Source organism: Leptosomus discolor, chromosome 15 (genome assembly GCF_034619465.1).
Source record: "Leptosomus discolor isolate bLepDis1 chromosome 15, bLepDis1.hap2, whole genome shotgun sequence".
Lineage (NCBI taxonomy): Eukaryota > Metazoa > Chordata > Aves > Leptosomiformes > Leptosomidae > Leptosomus > Leptosomus discolor.
Genome location: NC_141405.1, coordinates 1,845,789 through 1,872,952, shown reverse-complemented (window position 1 = coordinate 1,872,952; position 27,164 = coordinate 1,845,789). Strand labels below are relative to the sequence as shown.

General features: G+C 40.7%; 2 protein-coding genes across 7 annotated transcripts in view; one reads left to right on the top strand and one right to left on the bottom strand.

Moving 5' to 3' along the window:
• Positions 1-281: 281 nt before the first annotated feature.
• Positions 282-9,587, bottom strand: PSMD12 (proteasome 26S subunit, non-ATPase 12). 6 transcript variants are annotated; one of them, XM_086473391.1, is made up of 11 exons: positions 9,479-9,587; positions 7,672-7,731; positions 7,303-7,431; positions 5,827-5,934; positions 4,763-4,867; positions 4,171-4,320; positions 3,862-3,996; positions 3,190-3,302; positions 2,636-2,810; positions 2,041-2,118; positions 282-726 (listed from the first exon to the last, which is right to left on the bottom strand). In XM_086473391.1, the coding sequence occupies exons 1-11, from the start codon at positions 9,584-9,586 to the stop codon at positions 517-519; spliced, it is 1,371 nt and encodes a 456-aa protein (XP_086329517.1). In that variant the 5' UTR covers position 9,587; the 3' UTR covers positions 282-516. The 6 variants fall into 6 exon arrangements, with proteins under 6 accessions (XP_086329517.1, XP_086329518.1, XP_086329520.1 ...); XM_086473392.1 differs by having other exon boundaries at positions 3,862-3,987; XM_086473394.1 differs by lacking the exon at positions 2,041-2,118.
• A 4,549-nt stretch (positions 9,588-14,136) lies between these two features.
• Positions 14,137-27,164, top strand: part of PITPNC1 (phosphatidylinositol transfer protein cytoplasmic 1) — a gene marked incomplete at its 5' end in the record, with an annotated part of 82,923 nt that continues 69,895 nt past the window's right edge. Inside the window, 1 exon segment of the mRNA XM_086473828.1 lies at positions 14,137-14,220. Coding sequence (XP_086329954.1) covers positions 14,137-14,220 — 84 coding nt within the window.

Sequence of the window (27,164 nt, the reverse complement as noted above, 5' to 3'; positions counted from 1 at the left end):
AGTCAGTTCAGAATTAATTAATAATGTCTATCTGTGGTCCCAAATTACAAGAAAGCATTATTCTTAAGCATGAAGATCCAGAATTTTGTTCAAAGAATATCCTGACATAACATTACAATATTATCATTATAAGTTATCTCAACGCATGCTACTAGGATTTTATTATTTACAGTGTATCCTCTCAATCACAGCCTTCATTAGTCCCATAATGAAAGAACCACAGAATTATGTGTTAGACAGATAAAGGTATACATGGAAAAGAAGAAATCACAAGACTACCATTATACAGGCAATACAGGTTTATTATGTTCTTTCACCAATTGTAGCAAAAACATTTAACAACTGAATGAATAATCAAGGGAACTTAATTGTCAACAGGAATTTCAGAATTATGTTCTAAATTTTAGACCAGGAAGGCTTGACAGGGAGAAAACAAACCATATACACACTGTAGTAATAGTCTCTATTACGAAGATTTAATGCCTTCTTTAAAAGCACTGAGATTATTGAGGCACCTTACTGCAGGTTATGTATCATCTCCTCTTTGGCAATGAGATGTGTGGTTTTGTTAACTAGGGCCATTAGTGAGTTCAGCTTGTGAGACCAGTCATTGAGTATATTGTTTGGGTCCTTGGGCCTCTGAAAATTGATAATTCCTGCCAGCCTGTCTACTTTAGCAAAGATGGTCTTATTGACTACTAGGTTAGACAGGAACTCCTCCGATTCCTGTAAAGACAAACAGCACTAAGTCAAGAAAACAGCATTTTTATCTACAGAACATCAGAATTCCTCCCAAACAGCACTAAAGCACAGGACACAAGATTTTCTTTATACTTAACAAACACACAATACTTGAATATTACAAGTGTATATTGCACTAGCGCGATCTACTGAAAAGCTTTTTTTTTTTTTTTTCTTTTCACCTGTATCTGATTCTCTTTCACAAAATTAGAAGTTTTATATACTACAGCAACAGACTTTTACACTTTGGAGTACTTGGCTACACAGATACCAGACCAAGCCGTCTGACAAGCAAGGCATAAGAAAAATCTGTGTGGATTAGTGACTACTGTCAAAGAAAGTTTATTCCGAGTTTGTGGAAAAGAGCAGATTTAATTAAAAGACAATAACGCTTTTAATTTGCACTTGACATATCAATATACCATGAGGTATGAATCTCTTTGGAAAGCTCTTGAAAACACAAAGGGGTATGACAGGAAGACTACTCCACCCCATGTTCCCAAAGAACGACCATCTATAAACAAGGATATTCAAAGGGGAGAAACCCTGTATCTTCAGCCAATTGTAATCACTCATTGACGAGAACTTTTTAACGTGAAACACAAGACAAGAAGCTCCGGCATTTAAATGAGACCTTGAATATAAATGAATTTTTAAGAGCAGCTTTTGCCTTATGGGCGCATGCATCATGAAATTTGAGTTCTGCCTGGATTAAAAAGCATTTTCTAAATCCCATAAAGACATGAAAATACATGCAAGTATTCTTATTGACTAGTAAAGCAACAAACATTCAGATAATACTATTACTTCCAATAGCCTTTTACACTACTGCTCATAAAAAGAGCCCAATGAACTACATAAAGTTCAGTTAATGCTCCCTGTCAATCACTATACCACACTTTGTTCTTCCTGCAAGAGCTGAAAAGTGCTAGTGACACAAGCAGGGGAATTAAACGAAGGCTGAAGCCAGGACAGCTGCAAGGATAGTACAAAGACAGACACATGCAGATACAACAGATACTATGTCCATGAACATTCACAAACACACAAGTGTAAACCCTGAGAATTTTGTGCCAAGCAGTGTATTTCTACAACGCTACCTCTTTCTGCATTGTCTGTAAGCCGATGCAATGATGACCTATGGCATCACTTACAGAGCTTTTTAAGCTAAAAAGAGAACTCAAATTCAAATCCAAAGAGAACATTACTCTGCTGAGTACTTACAATTTTGCCACAAACGCAGGCACACACACGCTTCCACGCCCTTTATGAAAGGAGGAGAAGCAAAGCAACACTTACATCAACGGACAGATCCAGGAGCTGTGCCATTCTCTTCATTGTAATTCTGGTATAATATTTAGCCATTATTCTAATATTCTGGAATAAAAGTGTTCAGAGTAGAGGGTTATGTGCAAAAAATAATTGAGGCAGGCTGCAAAAATATAAAAGTCAATGTTAAAAGCAGCGTAGGAGCTGTAGTGCTCTAATGGCAGTCCAGCGTAAGGTGTGTGAGGGAGTTGTGAACAAACAGTTCTTTTGCTTGTAAAAGGTGTAAAAGTCTCTACATGACAAATTATTAAGTAATGAAATCAACTAATATTAACTTAACACAAAGCAAGACTTTCAAGCTTCTGCTCTATTGAAATGGGAATGCTACATCTCACAGTTTGAGTGCAATATGCTCTTTTCTGGTAACTGTGCCAAATACCTACCTATGATAAAGACAGACAAGCACATAAAATGTTGAAAATATAACACAACGGAAAAGGCAACTTATCTGCTGCTTTACTACATGCTTTTTTGTTTCTCTTTGTAACTAAAATATAGCAAGCAAAAAGCATTTTTAGTTGAGGCACTGAATACATAGCTAATGCTTAAAGACAAACATACTTACATGTTCCACAACTCTATTCTTTAAATCTTTCCACCTCTTTTCACCTTCCTCTGTACAGCCAAAAACATCTGTTGCAGGACTGTCAAGGGACCCTTCTCTCAATTCTTTCCCATATTCTTCAACTAGGGCAGTCCATCGCATCAATTCCATGGTGGTAAATAGTTTTAAGAGGTCTCTAAATGGTTTAGTAAAGTTGATTTACAATCCTGTATTATTGTACAGGACTTCATACTTAAGTAGATGAAAGAAATAATTTTAAATGTTTTCATTTTATTACCATTAATGTTCATTATTTTTCATGAATATACTCCAATACTTCGTGCTATCGGGCAGCTCAAGTCAGACTGTGTTTCTAATAAAGTTCTCTTACAAAGAGATACTTATTTTAATGTAGAACTTGCACAATCATGAAAATTTTGCAGTATTTTTCATGCAGCATTAAATTCTGAGATGCTTACAGCAGACTCAGCATAAACAGATTTAACTTGCACAGCTAGTTGGAGCCACACACTTTTTTTTTAACCCAAGAATTGTTTATTAGAAAGAATACTTACTTATACTTCGGGATTTCTTCTAGCTTTTTGTCACTACTAATTCTGTGCACCAAATCAGATTGTTCATTGTCATAAGGTGAAAGAATAACATAAAGAACAACGCTCTTCAGTGCCTGTTTAAGAGGAAAGAGTGTGGTTTTCTTCTATAATTAAACAGAGGAACTGAAAATACTGCTCACAGAGCTTAGAATTTAACATGTAAAAGGCTTAAGCCCAGTGTATTAAGAAGTTAAGGTGAAAGTGATGTAATCTTGCAGAAATGAACCTTCATTCGCAGCGATACATTTAAATTGATTCAGGTTAACTAGAATTCTAGTATTTAACACAAATACATGAAAAAAATCTTTTCAAATATGTAACATCTGTACTGCATACACAGCAGTACCATTTAGCCCACACTTGCACAGCTGTTTCCAGTTTCTGTAGTTGTATAAAACAGACAAGACGTTCTCAAGATTGCAAAGTCAGTATCATGAAGATGTTAGTTACAAATAGTCATTTGAAATCAACTTTATTGTATCTGTTTTCAACTAACCCATTTGTTAATATAGCCGTAAAAAAACCTATGCTCAACAGACTGATGAGCTATTTAATCTGCTGTAAATTGATCTGGTAATGAAATGGCTATTTGCCACATGAAATTCAGACATTTTGTATGTAATGGGTTTTTACCTGCTGCCACTTTTCACTTTCAGCCTGGATACACGGAGTATCGTAAATGGCTCTATAGTGCTTACAGATGGAGAGGTAGGAGCCTTCATGTTGATCCAGCTGGATCATTAAGTTGTAGTATTTCAACTTTAGTTTCTGAAACAGTATCAAAAAGTGAAATTAATATAGCTCCATTTAAGTCATTTAAATGAAATCCAACTGGATCCCAGAAAACAGCGGTATTCAAATACACTTGGACCTGAAGAGAGGCACGTCATATTAAAACTGGGGGGGGGAGGCAAGGAGAAATCAAATCCTCCAATGACTTACTTCTGTGTTTTCTTCTTGAAAAAATTTTGTATTAATTTTTTTGCTGATAATTTGAGTCCGAATATAGTCTTTTACGGCTAGACACAATCTCATCTGCTCCAAGATAAATTCTACACGTTCTTTCTTCTCCATTGAACCATAGGTTTCCACCTAAAATGAAAATGTAACTATTTAACTCTGTCAAAGTCAAATCAAGTGAAGTCCTAACTGTGCAAGAAGAGGGGGAGGTTCTTGAGGGGAAATACAAAACAAAACAACCCAAGAGAAAAAACAGCTATTCCAGAGCAAGTGAAAATTGAGAAAAGGTTATTCAATTTTGAATTACGGCTCCACTTACACCAAAAGGATCCACTAACACTAAACTCAATGCACAACGTAGAGAACTGAAATCTGTTTTCCAAACGGGAAATACTCTACCTGACCTAACCACGATACTAACAAAAGCAGTTAAAACTGAGTTACGCTCTCACGAATAACAATCTCATTCCAGGCATTTCTGCAGACATACCTGATTAAGTTTCTAAACAACAACCTAAGAGCAGTCAGAATTCATTTTTATTGCTGATGGGATCTGAGTTGCAAGGCGAGTTACCTGCAATTCCTGCAGAATAGAGGCAGCCTCTTTCACTTCACCGTTCTGTTCTTTTATTGTCGCAAGCGTCTTTGTCAGGCGAGCTCGTTCAATTTCCACGTATATCTGAAATCAGAAGCAGTTGTTTAAACACTGGAATTTTCTAAAGAGTGCAAACTCTTAAGATCACAACCCCACTAAGACATATATTTGATGTTTTCATACAATCAGTTCATTCTTTGTGTATCCACACACTATACTGACACTATCCACATATACACAGATAAAATATGATGGATAGTTGACACACCAGAAGTATTCAGACCAAACAATCTAAAGAATAATGTCTAAACTCATCTACCATTCTTTAAGCAAACTTAAAAGGATGTGTGCTGTGAGTGAAGTATTAAGATATTTTGTCTGCTAAAATATATTGACACAGACGTGAAGTTAAGACTTCAATGGCTCCTGTGTACTAAGTACTACTGTTTGCATTATTTCACTTACTCCTAACCAGCCATAAATCAACAATACTTGATTACTAACAATTAAGACTAACTTTGAACAGACAAAAGCCATAACATTAATACAAATTTCCCCTAATCCAGAATTGTTTGTTTTCTTAAAGCAAAAGGAATATTATGTAAATAATTAACTTGGTGTAATGCTTTCATATCACCTTCTGGTTACCATCACTGTACATAACACCTTGCTAAGTGCAGGAGAAATTAAACTAAACCTGCCCATTTCGCTAACAAATTCAAATATGTAAAATTTTAAAAGTGAAAAATAAATGGTATTTTAGAACTCTGAAATGTATTATTGAATGTATTAATAATATATCCAAATATCCATGTCACGGAAATATGACCAGTGTTTCAGCAAATTATTTAAATACGAAATCTGGAAAATATTTGCAGCCTTTTGAAAAGAAATACACTACTTGGCTTCCCAGGTTAATTTAAAAATTAGTTTTGCTCTTATTTGAACAAGATTGAAACATAACGTTAAGAAGCTATGCTTTTAAAGAAGGGGAACGTTTTTATTCTACCTTTTAGACATTCAGTCTTAAAACAAAATCTTACTTTTCCTTCTGTAACCATACGCAATGTGTCAATTAAGCGCAGTTTGACTGGTAAGTCTGTGATGTCTTCCACGTAAGTGCAGCACTGCTGGACCATTTTAGCAACTGCCTAGTACAATAACAGAGAAGAAAAACATACTGTGTTTTTAAAATGCATTCAAACTAACACTCAGAGGTAAGTACTAGTTTCATATCAAACTAAAGAGACTCGTTTCAACAAAAAGCATGCAAGGTACATCTCATCACTTCGATTCGCAAAAACGTGTAAAATGATGCAAGCGACTGATGCTAGAAGTCAAATGGGATGCTGTTCTGTCATTTCTTTCGTCTCAGTTTTTCCAATGATACTCAAAATAATTCATCCCATGCTGTTATCTCTTGAAAAGCAGTACTCCTCTTCTGCCAAATCCACACGACTATCACATGGACTGTCAAAACTTCTCTGTTTACCCTAAGACCTGCATGGCTAAAGGGAAGGCACATCTTCTCTTAACTGTGTGCACTCAGCCCTTCTTTAGGACATCCGTAAATTTTTCAGGAAGGGAAGGAAGAGGGGTGATTATTTCTGACTGATGTTTTTCCATCTCTGCATGTTCCCAAACAGGCTCTAACAAGTTAGCACCCTTCAGCGGCAAGCACAGGCATTGGAGTATGTTCTTCTGGTAACAATGCTGACAAAGCTGCTACACTTATTATTAAAATACCTACTTCTAAAAAAAAAAAAAACCCAAAATGGAATGAAATTTCTAGAAACTTCTTCCTCAAGAAGAAAATTCAGCTGAAATAACCCAAGTCTTCAGCCACGGCTGTGCAAGTTAAGAGAACTAAACCGTACCCTACTTGTATACAAACTCCTAATGTTTCTGCACGTTAAAAAGTAGGTAGCCTTTTTCTTCCCAAAGCAATGATGCCATTAGAATTACCCGTTGCTGACTTCTAATTAAGTCCAACTAAACGCACAGTGCAATAAACTTTGTACCTTCTCAAACGCAAGTGCTTTCAGCTATCCTGATAGCCAGTTTCTCAGACAGAACTGAACTCCAAAGAATGACAGTTTCAGAAGCAAGGATGTAAAGCAGACACCTTATCTGATCACAGTAAATTGCAGTAACTCTGTTTAACGCACACCTCATGGGAACATGAAAAATGAAGAATACGTTTACAATACAGCGGTGTGAAGATGAACTACCATCCAAAAGCACTGCTCTGCATGAAAGGAGAGAAGTCACAGCTGTGTTGCCAAGATGGCAAGCTGGACCACACGGAGCTTAGGCACAAGGTGAAAACAGATTCAATCCAGACAGCGGTTTCATTACTGCCTTCCATATGTCTACCAAAAAGTGGCAACAGAAGCTAATTACAATATATTCAGGCAGGTGCTACAAAGTCAGCAAAGTCCCCACCACAACGGGGAATAAAGATCTGTGATACAGCTCCAAGTGTAATTTTATTGTTTGTTTCAAAGGATTAAATTCACCTGTTTTAACTGACTTCTTCTCTTTGATAGAAGAATAATATTTTCATTAAGAGCATCCCAGTCTTTAGCTTCGTAACACATTTTCACTATAGCAACTAAGATACGGGATGTGGAGACCATGTCAGATGCCTGTAAGAAACAAACAACGTATTAGTGGTAGGATAAACAACCTGCAGACCTCTGTCACTTGCACGTCTATTCTATGAAGAGAAAAGAAATCGTTACATCTAGCCTTGTTGGGTTTATTTTTAAAGAAACGAACAAAAGAGAGAGATTGACACTCCCGTTTCCTTCATGACTTTAATGCAGTGGAACAAGGGGGGGTGTAGGACAACCCAGCATAAGCGTTGCACACCGTATGCTACTTACCGTTCGTGTTTGTTTTTCCAGGGAGAGAAGGTTTTCAATTACTTCTTGCAATCTTCCTTCCTAATGCAATAGAAAAGAACTATCATCGTGATTGAAGAACATAATTCAGTTTAAATTGGGAGCAGCTCTAATTCTCATGTAAGTAAAAACCATACAGAGCCTGTACACTCATTTTTATGTTTTTTTTCCTTAAAAAAATAAATATGCATAGAACTAACATTAAATATATGGTTCTACACACAGATTAAACTGGAAAGGTATGAGCCCCATTTTTGCCCAATCCATGCTCTAAGTTGTCTGTCTAGTGCAAGAAACCTAGCAAGTTTCAGACAGGTTTGGTAGCTCACACTGAGCTAGGTGATTTCTTTCCTAGCCAAAACAATGCTTTAAGTGAGAACAGATATGCAATTAGATACCTGGGACAAAAAATTGTTCTACTATTACTTTCATCCACATTCATCACATCTTAATTACAGCATATTATAGAAAGCATGAACTACATGCTTTTACAGTCTAAGCATGGAATTAGAATAGTCCTGCTTTGGGGGTTTGAGACCTATGTTTGCCTTTGTTTAGAGGAGTTAAAGATACCACAATGTACTTTTAGTCCTAAGTTGTAATTCCTAGCAGATATCTTGTTAAAAAAAAAAAAAAAAAAGGTTAATATGGGAGAATTTCTAACAGCCCATGGCAACTGTGGGGCTGCAAAAAATGGTTAGAAACTATAAAATTAATAACAAAAAAGAGAAAATTAATTTTGTTTATAAAGCATACCTAGCCTACTGAAATCTTTTAACTATATATAATGGTTTATCAAGAATGTGCTCTTACTGCCACAAAATTTACATGTTACACTGCAATGACACATGGTCGCGGTGTCCATACCTATGCAGAGCTGTGCCCGTGGGAGAGAACATCTGTGCCTGCTCTCCATACAATACGGTCTTAATTTACTGTCAAATGCAGTTTGCCTATCTTAAGGCTACTGCCTTCAGAATTCTACAACATGCTAGATAGTACCACACGTCTACCAAGAGACATGTGGATCAAGCAGAGCATTTGCAGCATGTAAGGAATCAGATGCTATCCTACTGGGAAAAAACACAAAGGCAACACCAGTCTGTCCATCCCGAAATCTGAGATGTGCAAGAATCTCTACAGTACAGAACAAGTCCATAAAAGAAACCTTAAGATTCACCATCCACATGATCACCTCTACGACCCCATCAGCTAGACATACTGCAGTCACCTATGGCTGCGTCCAAGCACGTCTTTGCTGAGCAGATGCGCCCTATCAGCCCGCCACGGCTCCGGCCCCCCACTCCAGGCTTTCGGGGTAGGCACACACCGCGTTAGAGGGACGCAAAGCGCTGCCTGACCGGACACAGGATCAATGACACTGGGAAGGCAGCGCTGGCGCACAGCAGTCCCAGGATGAACAAGCATCTACGTGCCCGCCCAGCCACGCTGCCCACGGAAAGGGGCAGCAGGGAAAAGCCACGTCCCTTCTGGTGGACTCGGGCCTTCCCCCCCTCAGCCACGAGCCTTCACCCTGACAGCTCCTCCGTCTCCCTCACCGCCCTCCTACCCACCCTCCCATGCCCATGAAGGGAGCAGTCCCTATTTCTCCCCTTCCCCAACACGGCCTGAGTCCTGGACCCCTCAGCACCGGATCGGGTGACAAGGGGCGGCCGCACGTCGCGCCGCACGTCCTCCCGCCACCGGGCCGCCTCCCCGAGCGCGGCCTAGCGCGCCCCACGCCATGACTCAGCCCATCCGCACTGCCGGGCTCTCCCCCTCCCCTCACCTGCGCCAGCCGCTCGCACTCGGGCAGCCGCTGGTCCACCGTCGCGCTGTAATCCACCTCCATTTTCACGATACGGCCATCGGCCCGTTCCGCGCCGCCGTCCGCCATCTCCCCGGCTCCGCACCGCGTCCCCCCTCGAACACACACCGGAAGCAGCCGGGCCCTGCGCGCAGGCACGGCCGGGGCAGCCCCGCGGAAGGGCCCCGCGCTGCGCCAAACAGGCGCTGCCGCAGCCACCTCCGGCCGCCGCAGGACCCAGGGCTGGGCTGGGGTACAAGGGCAGGGCCCGGCCTGGGGGATCGGGCCCTTCCGCGCTCCGCGGGACCGGCGAGGTCTGGCGGCTCTGGGCCTGGCTCGCTCGGAGCCGTGCCCCCGGCTGAGGGACACCCCACCCACCCCCCAGGAAGGGGAAGGATGGTGCCCGATGGTGCCCGATGTGGGGTGGTGGCTGCCCCATGGAGTCCAGTCCCGGCCCTCAGCTTTCCCTGCGGCCTCCTGCCTCAGCGGGTCCGTGGGTTTGGGGCACAGCTGCCACAGCCACGGTGCTGCTTGTTGCAGCTTCTGTGTCAAAAGCCTGAGACCTCGATAGGGCCATGGGGTGGGTGGTGGTGAGTCAGGAGGATCGTCGTTTTATGCAGTTTCCCCACATTTTGAGAGCACCGTGCCATGGTGACATGGTGGGCTGCACCGCAGTACAGCCTCAGTGGAGGACTCGGCGTGCGGTAGCTGGTGACTTCACCGTGGTGGTTTCAATGTACCTCGTGTTCCAGCCTTGAGTCATTTAATCATCTTGCATTGGTGAGGAAAAGGTAGGAGACACAATGGTTTTTAAGAGCACAAAGATCCTGATTTTAGACAGTGTTGGACCATCAACGTGTTTAGTAAGTTGAGATGTTGCTGCAACGCTTCTGTTTGTAGGTTGCCATCATCTCCCAACACAAACACTATTGAAGTTTCATTCACTGGAGAAATGCAGAGAATCTGGCTCATGTTTTGAAGGAAACAGCTTGGAAGGAAGCAATGATCAGTGAATGCCCTTTATCTTTGGATGTTATTTAAGACCCCCAGAAAAAATGAGTTACCATGAAGTTACCTTTTGTGTTGAGTTACTTTAGGACTATACTGCATATGTACCAACACGTTAACCTGTCAAAAGGGTATTTGAGATAACGGTTTTAAATCTTTCACTTACAGAATTAAGACTGAGTTACTACATCTGCTACACTGGTGTAAATTCAGAGTAATTCAATTAAGTGAATTCAGAACTATAATACTGTATTTTGCACTTGTGTCTGATACCTGCTTTCCAATGCAGACCATGCCCTTTGAGTAACTTTCTGTTTGAACTCAAACTTGATTTTAAAAGTCCAGTAATAGAGTTTATCCATTATCCTTACTCATTTTTTAGTTACTAATTGATCCAAGTATTGAAAATACATGCATGTATCACAGAGTGTATGAGTTGTTCTTTCCTAACTCTGCTCTGGCCATTTACAAATTTTTACAGAGCTTTGACTATTTTGAACTGTAAAATACCATTCTTTTAGCTCATAATATTAGTATAATTTTACAGTCCATTTATAGGGTGTGATGTCTTTCAGGGAAGTTAAAAGTCAGACACTAATCTAATTGAATGTATTTTCATACACAGTAATTTTGGTTCAGACAATGAATGGAAGAGGAAGAAAATTAATACTGCAACAGTTATCATCTTTTACCTGCACGAGTGTGCTGGGAGATGAGGAGGCAGCTTTTGCCTCCAGTGTAGACTTTCTGAATGGCTCAAAACCCCCTAAATTCTTATTCAAAAGTCCTTAGTAAAATACCTGAAGAGATAGCTTGACTTTTACTGTCTCTTATTGTGAAGTGACATTTTGCTGACTCAAGTCCAGCTGGAGTTAATGTTCAGCATGATTTAACATACGGGCTTTTTTCACCTGGGTCAAAAATGAAAGATGAGTGAAAAATTACTTCCTTTTACAACTGATCATAGAGAGCGTGTTGCAGAGGTAAGAATAACAGTTTCTGACAATTCACAGAAAACGAACCAAAATTGAGGCAGGCATGCTTGGCAGAAACTTCCTGGCTAGCTGGAGCTAGTTTTCTCGCTCAGCGTGTCCCCTAGAAAGCATTTGGTGAGTGTGCTTTGCAGAGTCCTGGGACAGTAGTCATAGCAGGGAGCTGTGGAGGATGTTGTTAGGGTCACTGTTTTTTTCCCCGTGTGTACGTGCAGGCAGCACAAGGCCGAGCTGTGCCCATGGCAATAAGTATGGGGTGACTGAAGAATGGGAAGTCCTTTTGGTTTCCATTTTAAGTACCTTCTGGATTTGACACACTTTCCACAGATCTGCATGCTTTGTTATTCTAAACAGAGAAAAGTGAAGCAGATGTTTTAGATCTGAATTTGGGTTACGTCTCATCTATAGGTAATATCACAGGCATTGCCTTGTTTGGGTTATTTTGCGTAGAAGTTTCAGGAACACGTACCACCAACGTGATGAATTACAGAGCTACCGTTCCGCTATTCATAAATGGCTGTTGTCAGGTTGGAGATGGAAGTCTCATTAACCACGTTGTTCATACCTCAGTTGAGAATACGGTGAATACAGCTCCCAGATCTTCTGCTTCTTTGTGTAGGTGTTTGCACTGCACTGGAAAGGCAGAGTGCGTGAAATATTGTGCCATTATTGCGACGGAATGGGAAAGTTATGACACTAACTCCAGGAGATGGCACTGTGTCCTCTCTGGGCTACGAATTACATACATCGCTTTGAAACGCACATTCAGAACCAATGAAATTCTGAGGGGTTTTTTTTTGCTCTTGCTTGTTATGAAACACGCATTTCATTGTAGACTTAAATTTCACTGTCCCGAATATGATTTTTCATCACTTTTATTTGTGCAAATTATTTCTATTTAAATGCAGATGTGTATTTTACCATTATCTGTACAACACTTTGTATTGTCATATTACTGCCACAGTGCTGCTCCACAGTACACGCTTCCGAGCCGTCTGGAAGGCAGGAGCAGCAGCGATGGGAGCAGTTAGGATTCACCTGAGGCTGGGTAACAGTTCGGGTTTCTCAGCTGGTTTCAGAATTGGGTTCCTGTGCATATCAAGTTGTAACTTAATAAGGAGTAAATGTCTCTGAAAAACACAAACACCCAAACGTACTAAAAAGCGGTTTAACTAAGAGATTACCCAGGTAGCGAAAGAAAAAAAAAAAAACAAAACCATCACAACAACAAAAAAGGAGGCACCCCCAACAGGACCCTCTCCTAAAACGGTTCTGGCTTTATTGTTCGACGAGGCAGGAGGCGCTTTGTCACTGAACTTTCAGCGTGGCAGTTGGAAGTCACTAGCTGAGGGGGAAAGAGGAGGCTGAGCTGCGTGGCAGAACCTGCCGGGCACAGCGGCGGGCGGCCCGAGCGGGAAACGGGGGAGGCCGTCACATCCTGTGCTCCGGCCGCCCCAGCGCCGCTGCCCTGCCCTGCTGCCGAGGGGGGCCGGCGGCCCCGCAGCCCCCTCTCCCCCCGCTTACACCGCCTTGTAAAGGCTTTGCAAGGGGCGTTCTCACCCGGAGGGCACTAAAATCCGCCCCCCCCCCCCCCCCAACCTTGAGGGGTGTTCGCGGTAGAATGAACAGAAATCGCCGTTTCTCCCCGCCTCGGTGCTGCCGGCGCCTCCTGCCCGCCGGGTAACCCCCTCCGCCGGCCGCCCCCCGCCGCACCGGGTAACCCCTCCCGAGCGGCGGCAGCGGCCGCTTCCCCGCCCGTTCCCCCCCCCCCCCCCCCCCCCCCCGCGCCCTCCCCGCTCCTTCCTGCCGCCCCGCTGATGTCAGCCGCGCCCCCGCCGGGGCCGCCGCCGCTCCAGCCGTTTACAGCCCGCCCGCGGCTGCGCCGGGAACCGCGGCCGCCGGGTTCTCCGCGGTGGGTGTCCCTCGTCGTCCCGTTCCCCCCTACCCTCCCCCCCTCCCCCCGGGCACAGCGGGAGCCGCGGCGGCCGCAGCCGCGTTGCGGTGGGGAGGTGGGAGCCGCGCTTGGCAGGCGGGGAAGGAAGCGGCATAAAAAGCCTTTGTCTGGGCGATCAGCATCGCCTCTTCCCCGCCGCCGGCGGTGCCGAAAGCCACATTTTTCGGCTCATTTGGTCTTTTCGCCGCCCCAGGCATGTCCTGACACCGCTGCGAGAGGCTGCCGTTCCCGTGCACTTCCGACGGATGTCTGTGGCCGCGGCGATAGCGGCGGGGCTGGCGAGCCGGCAGCGGGTGTGAAATTCCCGTGATCGCGATCTGGAAGAGGAAGAACTGGCAGAAAGGAGCAGTGGCGTTGGTTTTTCTCCGCGCTGGGTCAGCCTTCCTGGATGGTCGCGTTACTCTCGTGGGGACGCATTGTCAAGCGCGTACAGAGAAAGAGGCTTCATTATTTTCTCCCGTGATTGGTTTTCGTCGCGATCGTCGTGCAGAAATAACCACTTTTCTCCCAGTTTGCTGGTCCGCACCGAGGCAGCAGGAATATGCTCATGAAGGAGTACCGGATCTGTATGCCTTTGACAGTTGAGGAGGTAAGCTCCGCCACCGGTCATGGCTAGGCTGTTCCTTACCGAGGGTTTTCTCTTTCAAGGCGAGTTGAGGTTGTATTTGTTTTACTGAATATTTTTTCTTGGTGTTTTGAACTTGGTCGGAGATGATTGGTTAGAGAGGAATGTTTTTGTTGGAAAATAAGGGAATCCTGCAGGAACGAAGGTAAGTTAAGCGTATCCAAAGCATTGTGTCGTCCAAGTATCGCTTAGAAAGATTTTCTAGCCAGACTTTTAAGAAGGACCTTGTGCGTATTTGCAAGGGAACGCTTTGTGCTGAAGTGCTCAATCTGTTAAAGCGGTTGTCCAAAACCCAGATTCTAAATATATCTTCACCTTTGCTTAAAATACCCTTGCAGATGAACATGGCCTGAAACTCTAGCACAGGTAGGGATAGGTAGGTGATAATTTACTAGTAGAACTTTTTTGTCCTTTAAAGACTGAAAGTCAGGCTAGTCTTTGGCGGTGTTCAAAACTCTGTGTGCGGAACATGACGTTTTTATCTATCTGCAAACATCCTACCTGCTCGTTGTTTTAAGTAAGATAGTAGTAATACCGACGAGGTAACACCCGCGCTGTATATAGTTACTTGTGCCTGGAAATAGCGCTGGTTTCTGGGTGCAGTGGGTCCCCCAGGGCCCGGTGCTGCACGCAGGGGGGCTGGTGCCCGGGGCAGCCCCGGGGGTGCCGGTTGATTTATGCTGTAGAGGGGGACCAGCCCGCTCCTGGGCGCACCCTCTACGCGAGCCGGACCCGCACCGCGCATCTTGCGCGCAGCTGCCCCCCCCGGGTGTCTCTTCTACGCCAGGGGGCGCCCTGCCCGCGCTGCCCCGCGCCCCCGGTAACCGGGCCGCCGGGGGGGGGTTGCACTGCCCGCCCCGGGGCCGCTGCTGCGGCTGGGACACGCTGCGGGGCGGCGGCAGCCGGGGGTCCCGGGGGGGTCCCGCTCCAGCACAGGATAAGCTCCTTTCCGACCCCTGTCCCCCAAGGTTATAACAAAGTAGATTCGCTTTGCAAATTAACTTGCGCGGGTTTTGGGTAAATACATCCAGGTGAGTGGTTTGCCGCACAATTTTTATTTTAATTTTTTGCAATACGTGTAGAGGAATCCTCACGAGTATGACAGAGCAGTCGTTTCAGTGGTCTTTTTGCCTGTGCCTTCAGATGTGGCAAATGAACAGTACTCTAAAACTGAGAATTTAAACTGCCAAATATTTACTTCAGGCTGCTTAGAAATTTCTTCTTCTGGGAGAAGGACCTAAAACCACCACATACATGTGGGTAAATAGGCATAAGTTTAATTCCAGCATTTTTTCAGCCAAGTTATAAAGTGTACTGTGATGTTGCATGGCATTGTTCTCTTTAATACATAATTTTATTTCTTTATTGTATTATCCTAATGTAGACAACATTTTATCCAAGCCAGTTCCTGATGTCCTCAGACTACCACACTTAGTTAATAACAGTTCATTATGCCCTCAGAAGGGAGCAGATCTAATTTATTTTGAAAAATTATTGTTAAACAAGATTTCCAGATAGAGAAAAGTTCGAAAATCTCCCAAAACAAGAACGGCTGATGGCATGGTGAGGTAGAAGACAATGTTGGAAGTATTTTGCTCTCTAGAATGTTAACAGAATTAGTAAAGATACTCATGGATCTTCTAATTTCTCTTATGTCGAATCATCTATTATTTAATCTAGGAGCTGCAGCTGAGATGCCTTAATGAGGGACTTAGAACATGTCTGATACTTAGCATGAATTTCATTATTAATTATAAAATTAACTAGGACTAAATTGTGGAAGTGGGAGATACCTTATTTTTGTTAAGCTATTTACATAATACAAATGTCCTGCACTGTTATTTCTCATTGTGGTTCATCTTTGATGTTTCCTACAGCCTATGAAGGTGTTATTATCTTATTTTACCTTTTATTGCACGTTAGCTACCAATAATACATGATATTTTTGGCATCTGCATAGAAGGTGATGCATTATGCAGTCATTAGGAGAACATCGTGGGGCAACGCTCACTCTCCAAAAAACAAGAGCATTTTGACTCTTAAGAGGCCCAGACTGCAAGGAGCGAAGTAGCTTTGAAGTTCAGCGGACTTTGACGGAAATGCAGTTTTTGAAGGATATGCAACAGGATTGGGATGTTGGGCCCTGATCTACAATGGCACTTCAGTACCTGACTCACATTGATGTTACTGGGACCTAAGCACCTCAGTAGTTTTGAGGCTGTAGGTTTCAACAGATACATGAAAAATGCAGTTCGTTGTTACACAGCTGCATGGCTTCCCTTTTAGTCTTGTTTTTCTTACTCTGTTTTTTCTGCTGTTTGGAAGTTCTGGCTTTTGGCCTGTGCACATTACACATACATTCAAAAGTATTTCCTTAAGCAGTTTTCTTTTTTAGCACCGACTTGCTGGTTATCCATGCATAGAAGTCTCACAACATGAATGAGAAAGAATTCCATCCTTAGTCTGTGGTGTTGTGTGTCACCAAACCCAGAGCAGAGCAACTTCCCATGTCATTCCTGTGAAGGTAATCAGGCAAAATGGAGTGTTAACTATGTCAGCCAAGCACCTGTACCCAATCGTAGGCAAATTTTATGTGTAATGTGAAAAAATGTGCATTGAAATGTTGCAAAATGTCCAGTCTAGTACTGAGAAGTCATTACTTCTGCGTGTAGATAAATGTGCAGACAGCAGTATAGCGATTAATGCTACACTGGCTATTGGGACCTAAATTTATCTCTAGAGAGGCGTAAAAACCTGATAAATGTCTTCATAACAGCAATGCTGTCGCCAGGTTTGAAGAGTTTCTGGCACTGTTGTGGGTAGGAGATTCTGCATGGCTGGTCTTCAGTAGCTACTGCAGATTGTGTTCTTGAGGCATTCTTTCATTGCTTCCCTTGTTAGATAACACACGCAAATATTTATGGGAGTTTTGTTTGTGTACCTGTCAGCTTGGAGGCCAAATGCTTTCTTGCAAATAAAACATTTCCTAAGCAACGTTGATTGCTACAGGCTCAACCATTCTTGTGAATTTTGAGCTAGGATACAGGAACCAGAGGTGCATCTTTGTTCCTTGTCCAGAAGCACCAGGAAAGACAGGTTGTTCCAAGAGTGCTTGCTGAGATGCTGTGGCACCACACTGCTGTTCTTATTCAAGGCTGAGGCTTACTCATTAAACAGAATTTTTATTGGCAGTTATTTAAGACTGTTACATATATATTGTTGCAAGCTGCTTGATCAGCTTTAAAGTAATTTGAGGAAGGAAATGTCATGTTAACTTCTAAGCAAAATCATAACAACTGCTGTAAGAACTTTGCAAATTAAGTCAGAATATAGCTGTTGGTTGACAAAGCCAGCATGATTGCCAGTTAGAAGTCATTCTTTACCTCATTTGTGGTACTTTCAGGAGGCATGCACGCAAATGCAGTCCTTCTGTTAACACTGAGACCTTATAAATTAGAAAAAGCCATTTATTTTCATTAATACATAAAGCAAGTATAATCTCTTGCAGTAATTGCTTAGGATATGTTACCAGTCTTCATCCCAGCTGCAATTAATAAACGAGCCTGCCTCTTGCTTATTTTTCCCCTTGCATTTTCATGTGTTAGTTCATTCTTACAAATAGCTTGTTACATCGTATGAGAGAATATTCTAATAGGCGGCATTGTGGGTTCTTAAATATCATCAGTTAAAAAACCACATTCCTAAGCAAGTGACAAGAACACCAAGCAATTGAAAAGAGTGGAGATGCTAAAAAATGCTCAGATGTAGGTCTCCTTGCAAATCATAATTCCACAGTTCTTCACAGGAAGCGTTACATGGTTTTGTGCCTTTGAGATGCCTTTATCTGCAAATGTCTGATAAATCTGATAGGTCAGCATGTTACTGAACTTTTGTTTTGGAAGAGGCAAAGTGCAGTGGAGTTTGATTTGTGTGGAAAGTGATTATTTAGGGGAATAGGTGGAAAGACATTGTTGCTGGATCCTGTTGAAAATGGAGGTGTTATTGCTGTAAAATGCTAATAAAGATGTAAAGCTGGGCTATATGTATTTAAAAGCTGAACATCAAATAAAATAGGGTCATCATCACAGGGTTTTTTCCCCTGGAAACAGGGATGACCATTACCATTTCTATTAGTTCTGAACTGTACGTGTGTGGCCAGTACCTGGAGTCCTGATAGGTTTTTCTTTGCTTTGTTCTTTATTTCAACCAAGATTATCTCTGCGGAAGTTGGTGGAACTGCTCCCACTCTGTGCTTTAAATAAAAGCTAAGTTTGATATGTGGGGAGGATTGCCTGTGTGAGGTGTGTAGGAACAGCTGCATTGTCATGAATACAAACAAGCAAAGACCTACAAAATGTCCGTAAATGTAGATCATGATTTTTTTTCAACAAAAAATCCTTTCAACGTTAACAAGTTCTGGTTTTAGAGGAGTTGTGCTTGCTCCTTTATAAAATACCCAGTGTTTAGCTCATGTTGCAAACATTATGAATTTTCCCACTGTGGATTATTTACATAAAATTATTTCAACAACATATGTGTAAACAGTATTTGTATTCTCTGAATCTTGTGTACACTTCTTCTTTAAAAGATTTCATAGTCTGCTGTTTTGTGCCCAAGGGGTACTTGTTATAACATGTTTTATTCAGATTTAAAGCTCAATGAAGGCATTCGAGAAAATGGTTTTGTGCCATGGGAGTTAGCAGGTGTTCTGATAGTTAGACATAACTATGTGCATGCAGAATAGAAAAGCCTTTAGGAGGGTGTAAAGTGTAAAATACATTTTCTCTAAACTACAGTTATCTACTGTAGGACAAACTACATATACTCACCCTGCAGTTAATACAGGTAGATTAAATAATGGTCGGTTATGTACGCTTTTTTAATTTCCCAGCTACAACCACAGAACATATTTTTCAGGGATATGTAATTATATGGAACATTGGAAAAAGCAGTATGTTGGCTGTAAGCAAGAGGGCTATGAGCAAACATAAGGTGAAGTCAGCTTTTCAAATTTAGTTCAATTTAATTACTTGTAAATAAAATAATAGTTGGACCATGTCATGACCATGACCTCTGCAGAAAAAGTTTATCTGGTGGTTTTCAGCTGAAGTTGTCCAGCAAAAATGAAGGCTTATTGTGCAATTGTAATTTAAACTGCCAACAGCTATAATGCATCTATAGTCTTACACTGCTTCCTTTACAAGATACTAAAGTGCTATGAGAAGTAAAGGGCTTTGACTCTAGTTAATGATTCTTTCTGGATATCTTCTTACAAGAACATCACCAGACTTACCTTCTTTTTGCAATTAATACTGTGCAGGCATCGATACATTTGTCTGAGGAGTATCCAGAGTCAATTACTGATCTAGAAAAGCTCTTTCTACCATTATGAACATCTTTTTACCCTTCAAAGGAAATCATTGTGTAAGACTCTTGTTAGCGAACAGATCCAATCTGGTCTTCTGTGGGCGGTCGTGTCTACTCGCATCACAAGGCTACATGCCCGGTAACCTTAAAGCTTATGGACTGAAGAATCATTATAATGATAGAACAGAGAAAAATAGGTGGGAGAAAGCACCAGAAGTTAGCTTGTACCGAAGAAGAACAGCTATTTAATTTTCTTTTGATGCACAGTCTAGTTGTAAGAATGAGCAGATGAAAGTGAGAGCTGTGTTTTACCATGGGAAGAAAATAAACACCATGCTTTAGCTTGGCCTTCCTGTATTAGTCGTGGTCACCTGGAGAGCTATAAAAGCAAAGCAGTGCAGAGCAGATGTCAAATCTTTATTGAAGTCCACTACAAATAGAAGACCAAAAATAGCCAATTTTCTCCTTTACTCCTGTTTGCACATTTCAGTACCACTCTGTGAAAAAAAAAAAACAGGGCAACCTTTGTTCTTAAACTTTCAGTGTAAATCATTAAAAAAATCTTGCAGTGAGAAGGATTAGATATTACCCAAGGAACTCCAGACTCTGACATACATCTCTCTCCATCTCTCTTGCTCTGTCTCTCCCTGTCAACACTTGTTTTCTCCAAGGTTTATATATAACAAATAATACTGCACAGTTGATTTGAAGGTTTTGTTGGCAAAATATAGAGCCCAGTTTCGCATTTCTCATAAAAGAAAATGCAGCTTGTCAGTGTTTCAGGACATTTTCTAGCTAAAGCACTCTACAGAGCTTTGATGCTATCAAGAACTCCACGAAGTGTGTTTGGCTTTGAAGCATAATGTAAGTTTGGAAACAAAAGAGCAGGGAAAGACACAGAATGTCAATACTGGCTTTTAAGCTTAGTGCTTTCTGGTTTTGTTTTTTTGGTTGTTTTTTTTTTTTTAATGAATTTTGACTTGCTGAGAGCATGAAGGAAGCTCTTGTAAGAGTTGATGTGAACGCTAAATGATCAGCACTTTGGCAATTGTGGCCACTTTTGTTTATGTATCTAGTGATGAATGCAGATGCCTATATTAGCACCTATGATAACTCTGATATGTCAAATACATTTTCCCTTAGTCCAGTCTAATTTCCTCACCTGTCTAATTGTAAGGTTAAAAGTAATATAACTATACCAATTTTCATGTGCTTTTTGTCTGACTGCATATGTTAAAAATAAATGTTAGGTGATTTATAGCCCTTAAAGTGTATAAAGCCCTTTAGATATAGCAAGAGAAATATTTCCATAATAGCTAGGAAAAGTTAAAAATTTTATATTCCTTCATGAGTATTCAGTTTAGTCTGATAGGCATTTGTATTGTTACAATCTGTTAGAGATCATGTTCTTTTGTACAAAAGCCTGCCTAGTCAGGTAGCGGAAACCCCATAGTATAACAATGATTCATTCACGATATTCTTCTTTATGACTAGTGAGCTGACAAATATGTTCCCCAGGCTGTCCTTACAGAACAGTCAGTTGTGGATGCTGAAATACATGCAGGCTTTCCATCTTGAATGTCTAACCCAACACACAAGCAACCATTAAATACTATAAGGATGGAGGTAGATAACACAGACATACAAACCATTGAAATGTACTCGGTAATTGTGGGTGAGGGATAATTCTTTGTATCCTTGCTCATGGTAAACTTATTTATCGTTTAATTTTTTTTTTTCAAATAATTATAATATTAATTATATTTTATCTTCTCTGGTTCATAGAGCATCTGTCAGGACCAGCAGTGTATTTTGTAAGACTTGATACCAAAAAAAAGCAAATAGTGACATTGTATGCAAATTTGCTGTGGTAGCCCTCCAGTGCAGCCTGAAGAACTTGGTGTAGGCATATTGTGCATGTATTTAAGTGAAATTACCAATGTCTGCATGCATTTAGAAAGCAAGGAGAAAGATGCTCCCCAGGATTATTGACTAGGTTTAAAAAGGAGTGGAAAAAAAGGTAATTTAGATTTCAAGTTGTGTTAACAGGTGGGTTTACAGTCTGTAGGTGGGGGAAACTAGACTTGAACTTAACCTGTGTCTATATATAATGCTTTCAGTCTGGCCTTAGTCTTGTTTATCTCCTTCTCAGTTCATCATTTCTTCCCAGTTTTGGTTATAAGTGATCAGCCAATTTTGAATCCTTAAATATGTATTAAAATACTATTTTTATTTTTATAGAGTATAATGCAGGGTGCTAAATTGTAGGAATGACATTTTAATGGCTTTTCTTGGAAAAAAACCCTGTATCTTCCATCTCTTTCCTGTTTGTGGTCAGAAAATGCTGAAGCAGTTTTGGATTCTACTAGTTTTGTACTTCTGCAGTTCTAAAGCTGGTTTTCCCGTGCACACGCCTAGCTTTTGCATCTACTTAACTTGCGCACGTACTTCATTTAAAGCACAATTAGTCACATGTCCCGAGTCACATGCGTAAATGTTTGTAGACCGGGTTTAATAAAAGGCTTGTTCATACGCTCTCCAGAAACATCATGGTCTCTATTTAGGAGGTTTTGTGTCTGTTCTAAGATTAGTCTTGCCTAAGTGGTTTAGGAATACTTAGGCTCTGTGGGAATTGTTTTCTGTGACCATGCTGAGTATGCCTTATTTTCCATTTCATCATACCAGAAGTCATATTAGGCTTAATGTGTTGCCCAATTAATGACTTTTTTTTTTCATTAAAAATATTATTACAATGCATAACACATACTGTTGCTCAATCGCTTGATTAGCAATCACTCGCTGATGACAGTCAGAAACACAACTAATTGTTGAATATATTTTCATTTTTTTGCTCTCATTTTATATGAAAGTTATTTAAAAAATACAAAAAGAACGGTTTGTGCTAGCATCACTATGTTACTTGGGAGGTTACCAAAATACTGAAGTCCACTGTGAACCAGAAAATTGTATTTGTCGGAAGGGTAAAGACGGTGATCATTCTATTGATAAGCATGAAGTTCTTACACATGCCAGGCTGGTATGTCTCCTGGTCATATACAGATGGGGTTTTTTAAGGAGTTTCGCTTGGTAAACCCACTGAATAGTGGGCCCTAGTATGTATAATCTTGCCTTCTGAAAGATGCTTGACAAATTTATCCAGCTATTGATCTGATTTTTCAGGTTTTCTTTGAAAGTCCAAATTATCTGACCTGTAAGTAATATTTTAATTTAATAAATTAATTGTGCAGTGACTTGAAATAAGCCAAAAGTAACATAAGAAATATATACATTATTACAGCCTGAAGTAACCTTGCTGCTGCTTTTATCATGTAGATTTGATATAAAATTTATTTAAAACTTACTTCTTAAACTTACTTGCTTCACTCTGCATGAAAGGAAGATATTCAGTGGAATTTAGAACATGGTAATACCAATGAGTTCTGTTGCTGATGTCAGAGGGGCCAAGATTTCACCAAATATGTATGACAAAACACGGCATATTTTTAGAATAGAATTGTTGGGGATTTTAATCCCATTTTAGTTGCATGGTGCAAATCCAAAATAATTCCCTTGACCTCAGTAGATCCATTCCAGATTTCTATCAGTCTAATCAAAAGTAGACTTTAACCAATGGCTGTAAACTACAAGAAAATCTTGTTTTCAACAAGAAAGAAACAAAGCGGACGTCTCTAAACCTTTAGCCTTCTTGCCTAACCTGAAAGATGTTTTCACACAGTTGGATCAAGGCCCCGGATTTGTGTCAAACCTGTGATAATATCTTTGAGCCTACATAGAATTAAATGATTGCTGTCCTCACACCGCAAAACTTGGCAGTAACCTCGTCGCTCTCAATTTTTGGTCCTAACTTTGTAGAAACTGATTCTCTTTTCTTTCTCCCATTTTTGAGTCCTTGGTCATGCTCCCAAATAAGGAAGCCTAGCCAACCCTGGCAGGCAACTGGCCAGCTGGCAAAAATCTGCTGCTCGGAACAACAGCCTGCTGCTCTTGCTCTGCCTCGGTCTTGCAGAGAATAAGGAACTATACAGCAGAGTAAAACAATTGATAATTCAGCTCCCCTCTAAGTAATAAGCTCAGGCTTGAATCTCGGTATTCCCTCAGTTACCATGGATCTTTGCAGCCAGACTGAGGCTAAAGAGAGCGCTGAGTTCCAAAATCTCTCAAATGTTTTAGAGGGTTGCTAAGTTTATTTGCATTTCCAAACTGTTTGCTACTTGGTTAAGTCCAAGTTTTTTGGTTTGTTTTTCTTTTTTCTTTTTTTTTTTTTTTCTTTTTTTCTCCCAGGGATGATTCAGTATAAAAACATCTTTCCATATATCAAGGGGACTCTTAAACGTTTGGGATAGGTTCATTTTGGGGATGTTTTCCCCCCTATTAACTTCAATGGAAGCAGAATAAAGTGTACTATGGGGATTATTTGTTGTTGTTGTTAATTTCTTTTCCACTGTTTTGCTCTAGCTTATTGTCTTGATTTTCTCTGATTTTTTCAGGTGTCTGATCATGAACTCACTCAGAGTCAAGTGATGCCAAACTTCTAAATCTATTCTGAGTGGGTTTGAGATGAGGCAAACAACATTTTAGTGGAAATGTTATGTCATAGTAACAAATGCCTATGGATTAGTTAGTTTATTTCCAGGACCTCATGGGCTATACATTGCTATTTATAATTTAACTTTCTCAAGCAGCCACGACTGTGTTTATGTTACCATGGTGTTACTTGCCATACTTGAGGGTGGATAGTAAATGTGGTAATTGAAAATAGATACTCCCACTGAAATAAGTGTAACAGGTGGTTATGTTTTTATTTAATCGTGCTGCAAGCATAATACAAGTTAAATGTGGGTACCTCTAACCCTGCCTTTTTGCTAAGACATTTTCAGACATGCCAATTTGTCTTTAGTGGCCAGAACCGGAGTAAACAACACGAGTGATTTGTCTTGTGACAGTCCAAGGAATGTCAGGGGCAATCAATGAGTATCGTCTGCTTCAGAAAGCAAATGATCTTATGCGGGAGAAAGGGAGATGCTCTGATGCAGCGGGGGGGGGGGTCTAGATCTCCTCCTGCTTCTGGGGACTGTAGTCTGGATAAAGCTTTAATTCCTTAAGAGCATTTGAGGAACGGAGATTGCTGTTTCCGTGTGATTTCCTCATATTAGCTCTTTTACCTCATCTCATCTCTTAATTTCCTTCAGTTGTCCACCGTAAGGATTTGCACATCTGTTTTGAGGTCTGCCCTATCTTAATAAGTGGCTTAGTTTGATGTTAGCTTACATCCGCCTTCCCAGTGTGGGCAACACACATCCTACTGGCAAAACTGTTCAAACCATCCCCCTCTCACAACCATAAGAATAGCTTTTGATTAAATTTTGTTGACTCCCATAAAATCAGTTAAATGTTATATATAATATGTAAAAATGTATAATACATAAATCATATAATATATAAATACATACTTTTATATAGGAATACTTATATATTTTTCCATCTTCAGAGTAAAAGGACAGGAACGTATGGGTATTATTCTAAATTCTCCTAAATATTTAGGCAGGAAAAAAAAGGATTGTAGATTTTTCTCTCAGAAGTATTCTAAAAGGGGAAAATTAAATAATTCGAAATAGCAGTATTGTTTCACACTCTCTACTTATTGTAAAAAGTCATATACCCAAGAGTGTTAAGTAACGAAGTACGAACACTTCAGTCAGGATATTATGGTTATTATCAAAGGCATTTGTTAAATACATTTTAATAGAACTGTACAAAAGATGCCTAATTGGTGCAATTGTGTGAACAGTGAAGTGCAGAGTAGAGCTTCTTGCGTGAGTTGCACACAGCAGTCTCCTGTTGAGGATTTTTGTACCTTTTTTAGAAGTAGCTGTCAGACTTCCATCTTTACTCTGTTAAGCTTTGTATCAACCAAAGGCTAATTGGGTCTTCCAATTTTTCATATAGCTGTAGGATATAAAATGAATTTGCATCAGCAGGAGTTGCTGTGCACATACATAGTTTTTTCTCTTGAACTCAGTTCAAGGTTATTTCTCAGTTTTCCTTTTGCATTTTTCCCAATGAATAAAGCAAAGCCAAGAAAACATAGTGGTTCAGAAGGTGTCATAGTTTGGTTTTAAGCTGGTTTACGTTGGCCCAAAATGTTATTTAAACCAGTACCATTTCCTGTGTACACAAGACTGAAAGTCAGAGTTTATGTCTTAAAGCTTTGCAAGAAGGTCCTTAAGGCCTTTCACAAGCTTCTAGCAATTGCATTCCTTTCCACAGGTTGTTATACTTAAGAACTTTGTAGGCCTTTTCCACGTGTAACAATTTTGGACGTTAGACTTGCAAATTAAGTGAGCTACTTTAGTTTTCTAGGCTTACCTTATAGGTAGCAGTTGATTGACTTTATTGTTGCAGAAAAGCTGAGGACATTCCCTAGGGCCACTAACAAGCTTCCATGTAACAGTAAGTAGGCAGTAAAGCATTAGTCTTTGAAGTGTTCATACATATGTAATGGTAAGGAAAGAAGAAGAAAAAAACCTCAGCCTGGTAGCCAATCCAAACCTTTGACAAGAACAATGAGTTAAGAAAAAAAAGGTTTGAGTTCACAAGGTGTTTTTGATCAAATGAAAAAAAAATGGGTTACTGAAGCTGATTCATATACATTAGTAGATCACGTCTGTTAAGAGTTGTGTCGTAGATCCATGCATCCAAGTGGAAGTTCACTCTCAAGCCTCTGTTTTTCACTGTCTTGCTGAGTTACCGCTGCTCAGCTGGCCTTTCGCCTGGTCTCTTTGTAGATGTAGGACCTCTGCTTTCTTTCGGTGCTGGTACTGAGTCTGAAAGTCACAGCATCCTTGCTTAAACCTGTGGTGCCCTGGAGCTCCCTAAATCTTATCTAATATAGACTATTGACCTGGGAAATAACTAACTAGCATTTCTAACCAGTGTAGCCCACGTGGGTACGAAAGTAAGAGTCTTGAGTCCGTCTGCTGTTTTAGCAAAGTCTCCATTAGTTACAGACCGGAATTTTGTCTTGATGTTTATGAAAGATTTCCTATTGTGCTCTACCAGGCTTCATTTTGTTGAGTTTCTATCTGGTTATTCTGTGCTTTTCTTAAACAACTATCTATTAATATTCATTTTAACAGTCAAAATTCTCTGCATGAAATTGTAGCATGAATTTTGATGTTGGTGTTGATAGGTAGTTCCTGATATTGCCCCGCTCCTGCCCCAGTATCCGTTTCTCTGGTATCTTGCCTCTTAACTCCAGGTTTGACAATGCAGTGCAAATGCTCCATGACTCTTGATCTAAAACAAGATTTTAACCCATTTTGTCAGCTAAAAAAAAAATAAGTGAAAAGAGAACAAGGATGTATACAGAAGGCATTTTTCAGTGAAAGGAATTTAATAAATGATAATGTTATATAGCAATAGAATTCACTTGCTCCAGCAGGTGACAGTTGGAAGCATTTTCCATTTTTTGCAGCTGGAAATTTAAGAAAGCTATGCAGGAAAAGAAATGGACTTGTTGATTAATGAAAGCTTTGCCATTCTTTTAAGTATTTCATCAGGTAATCACTGAGATAAAAATTAGAGAGCTGTTGGGGTACGTTTTTGCCTTTCTTACTTTGCAAAACCCTTGTTTTTCTTTTGCACTTCCGACACCTTCCGGTCAAGAGTTTCAAAGAAAAAGGACTTTCACTCTATTTCATG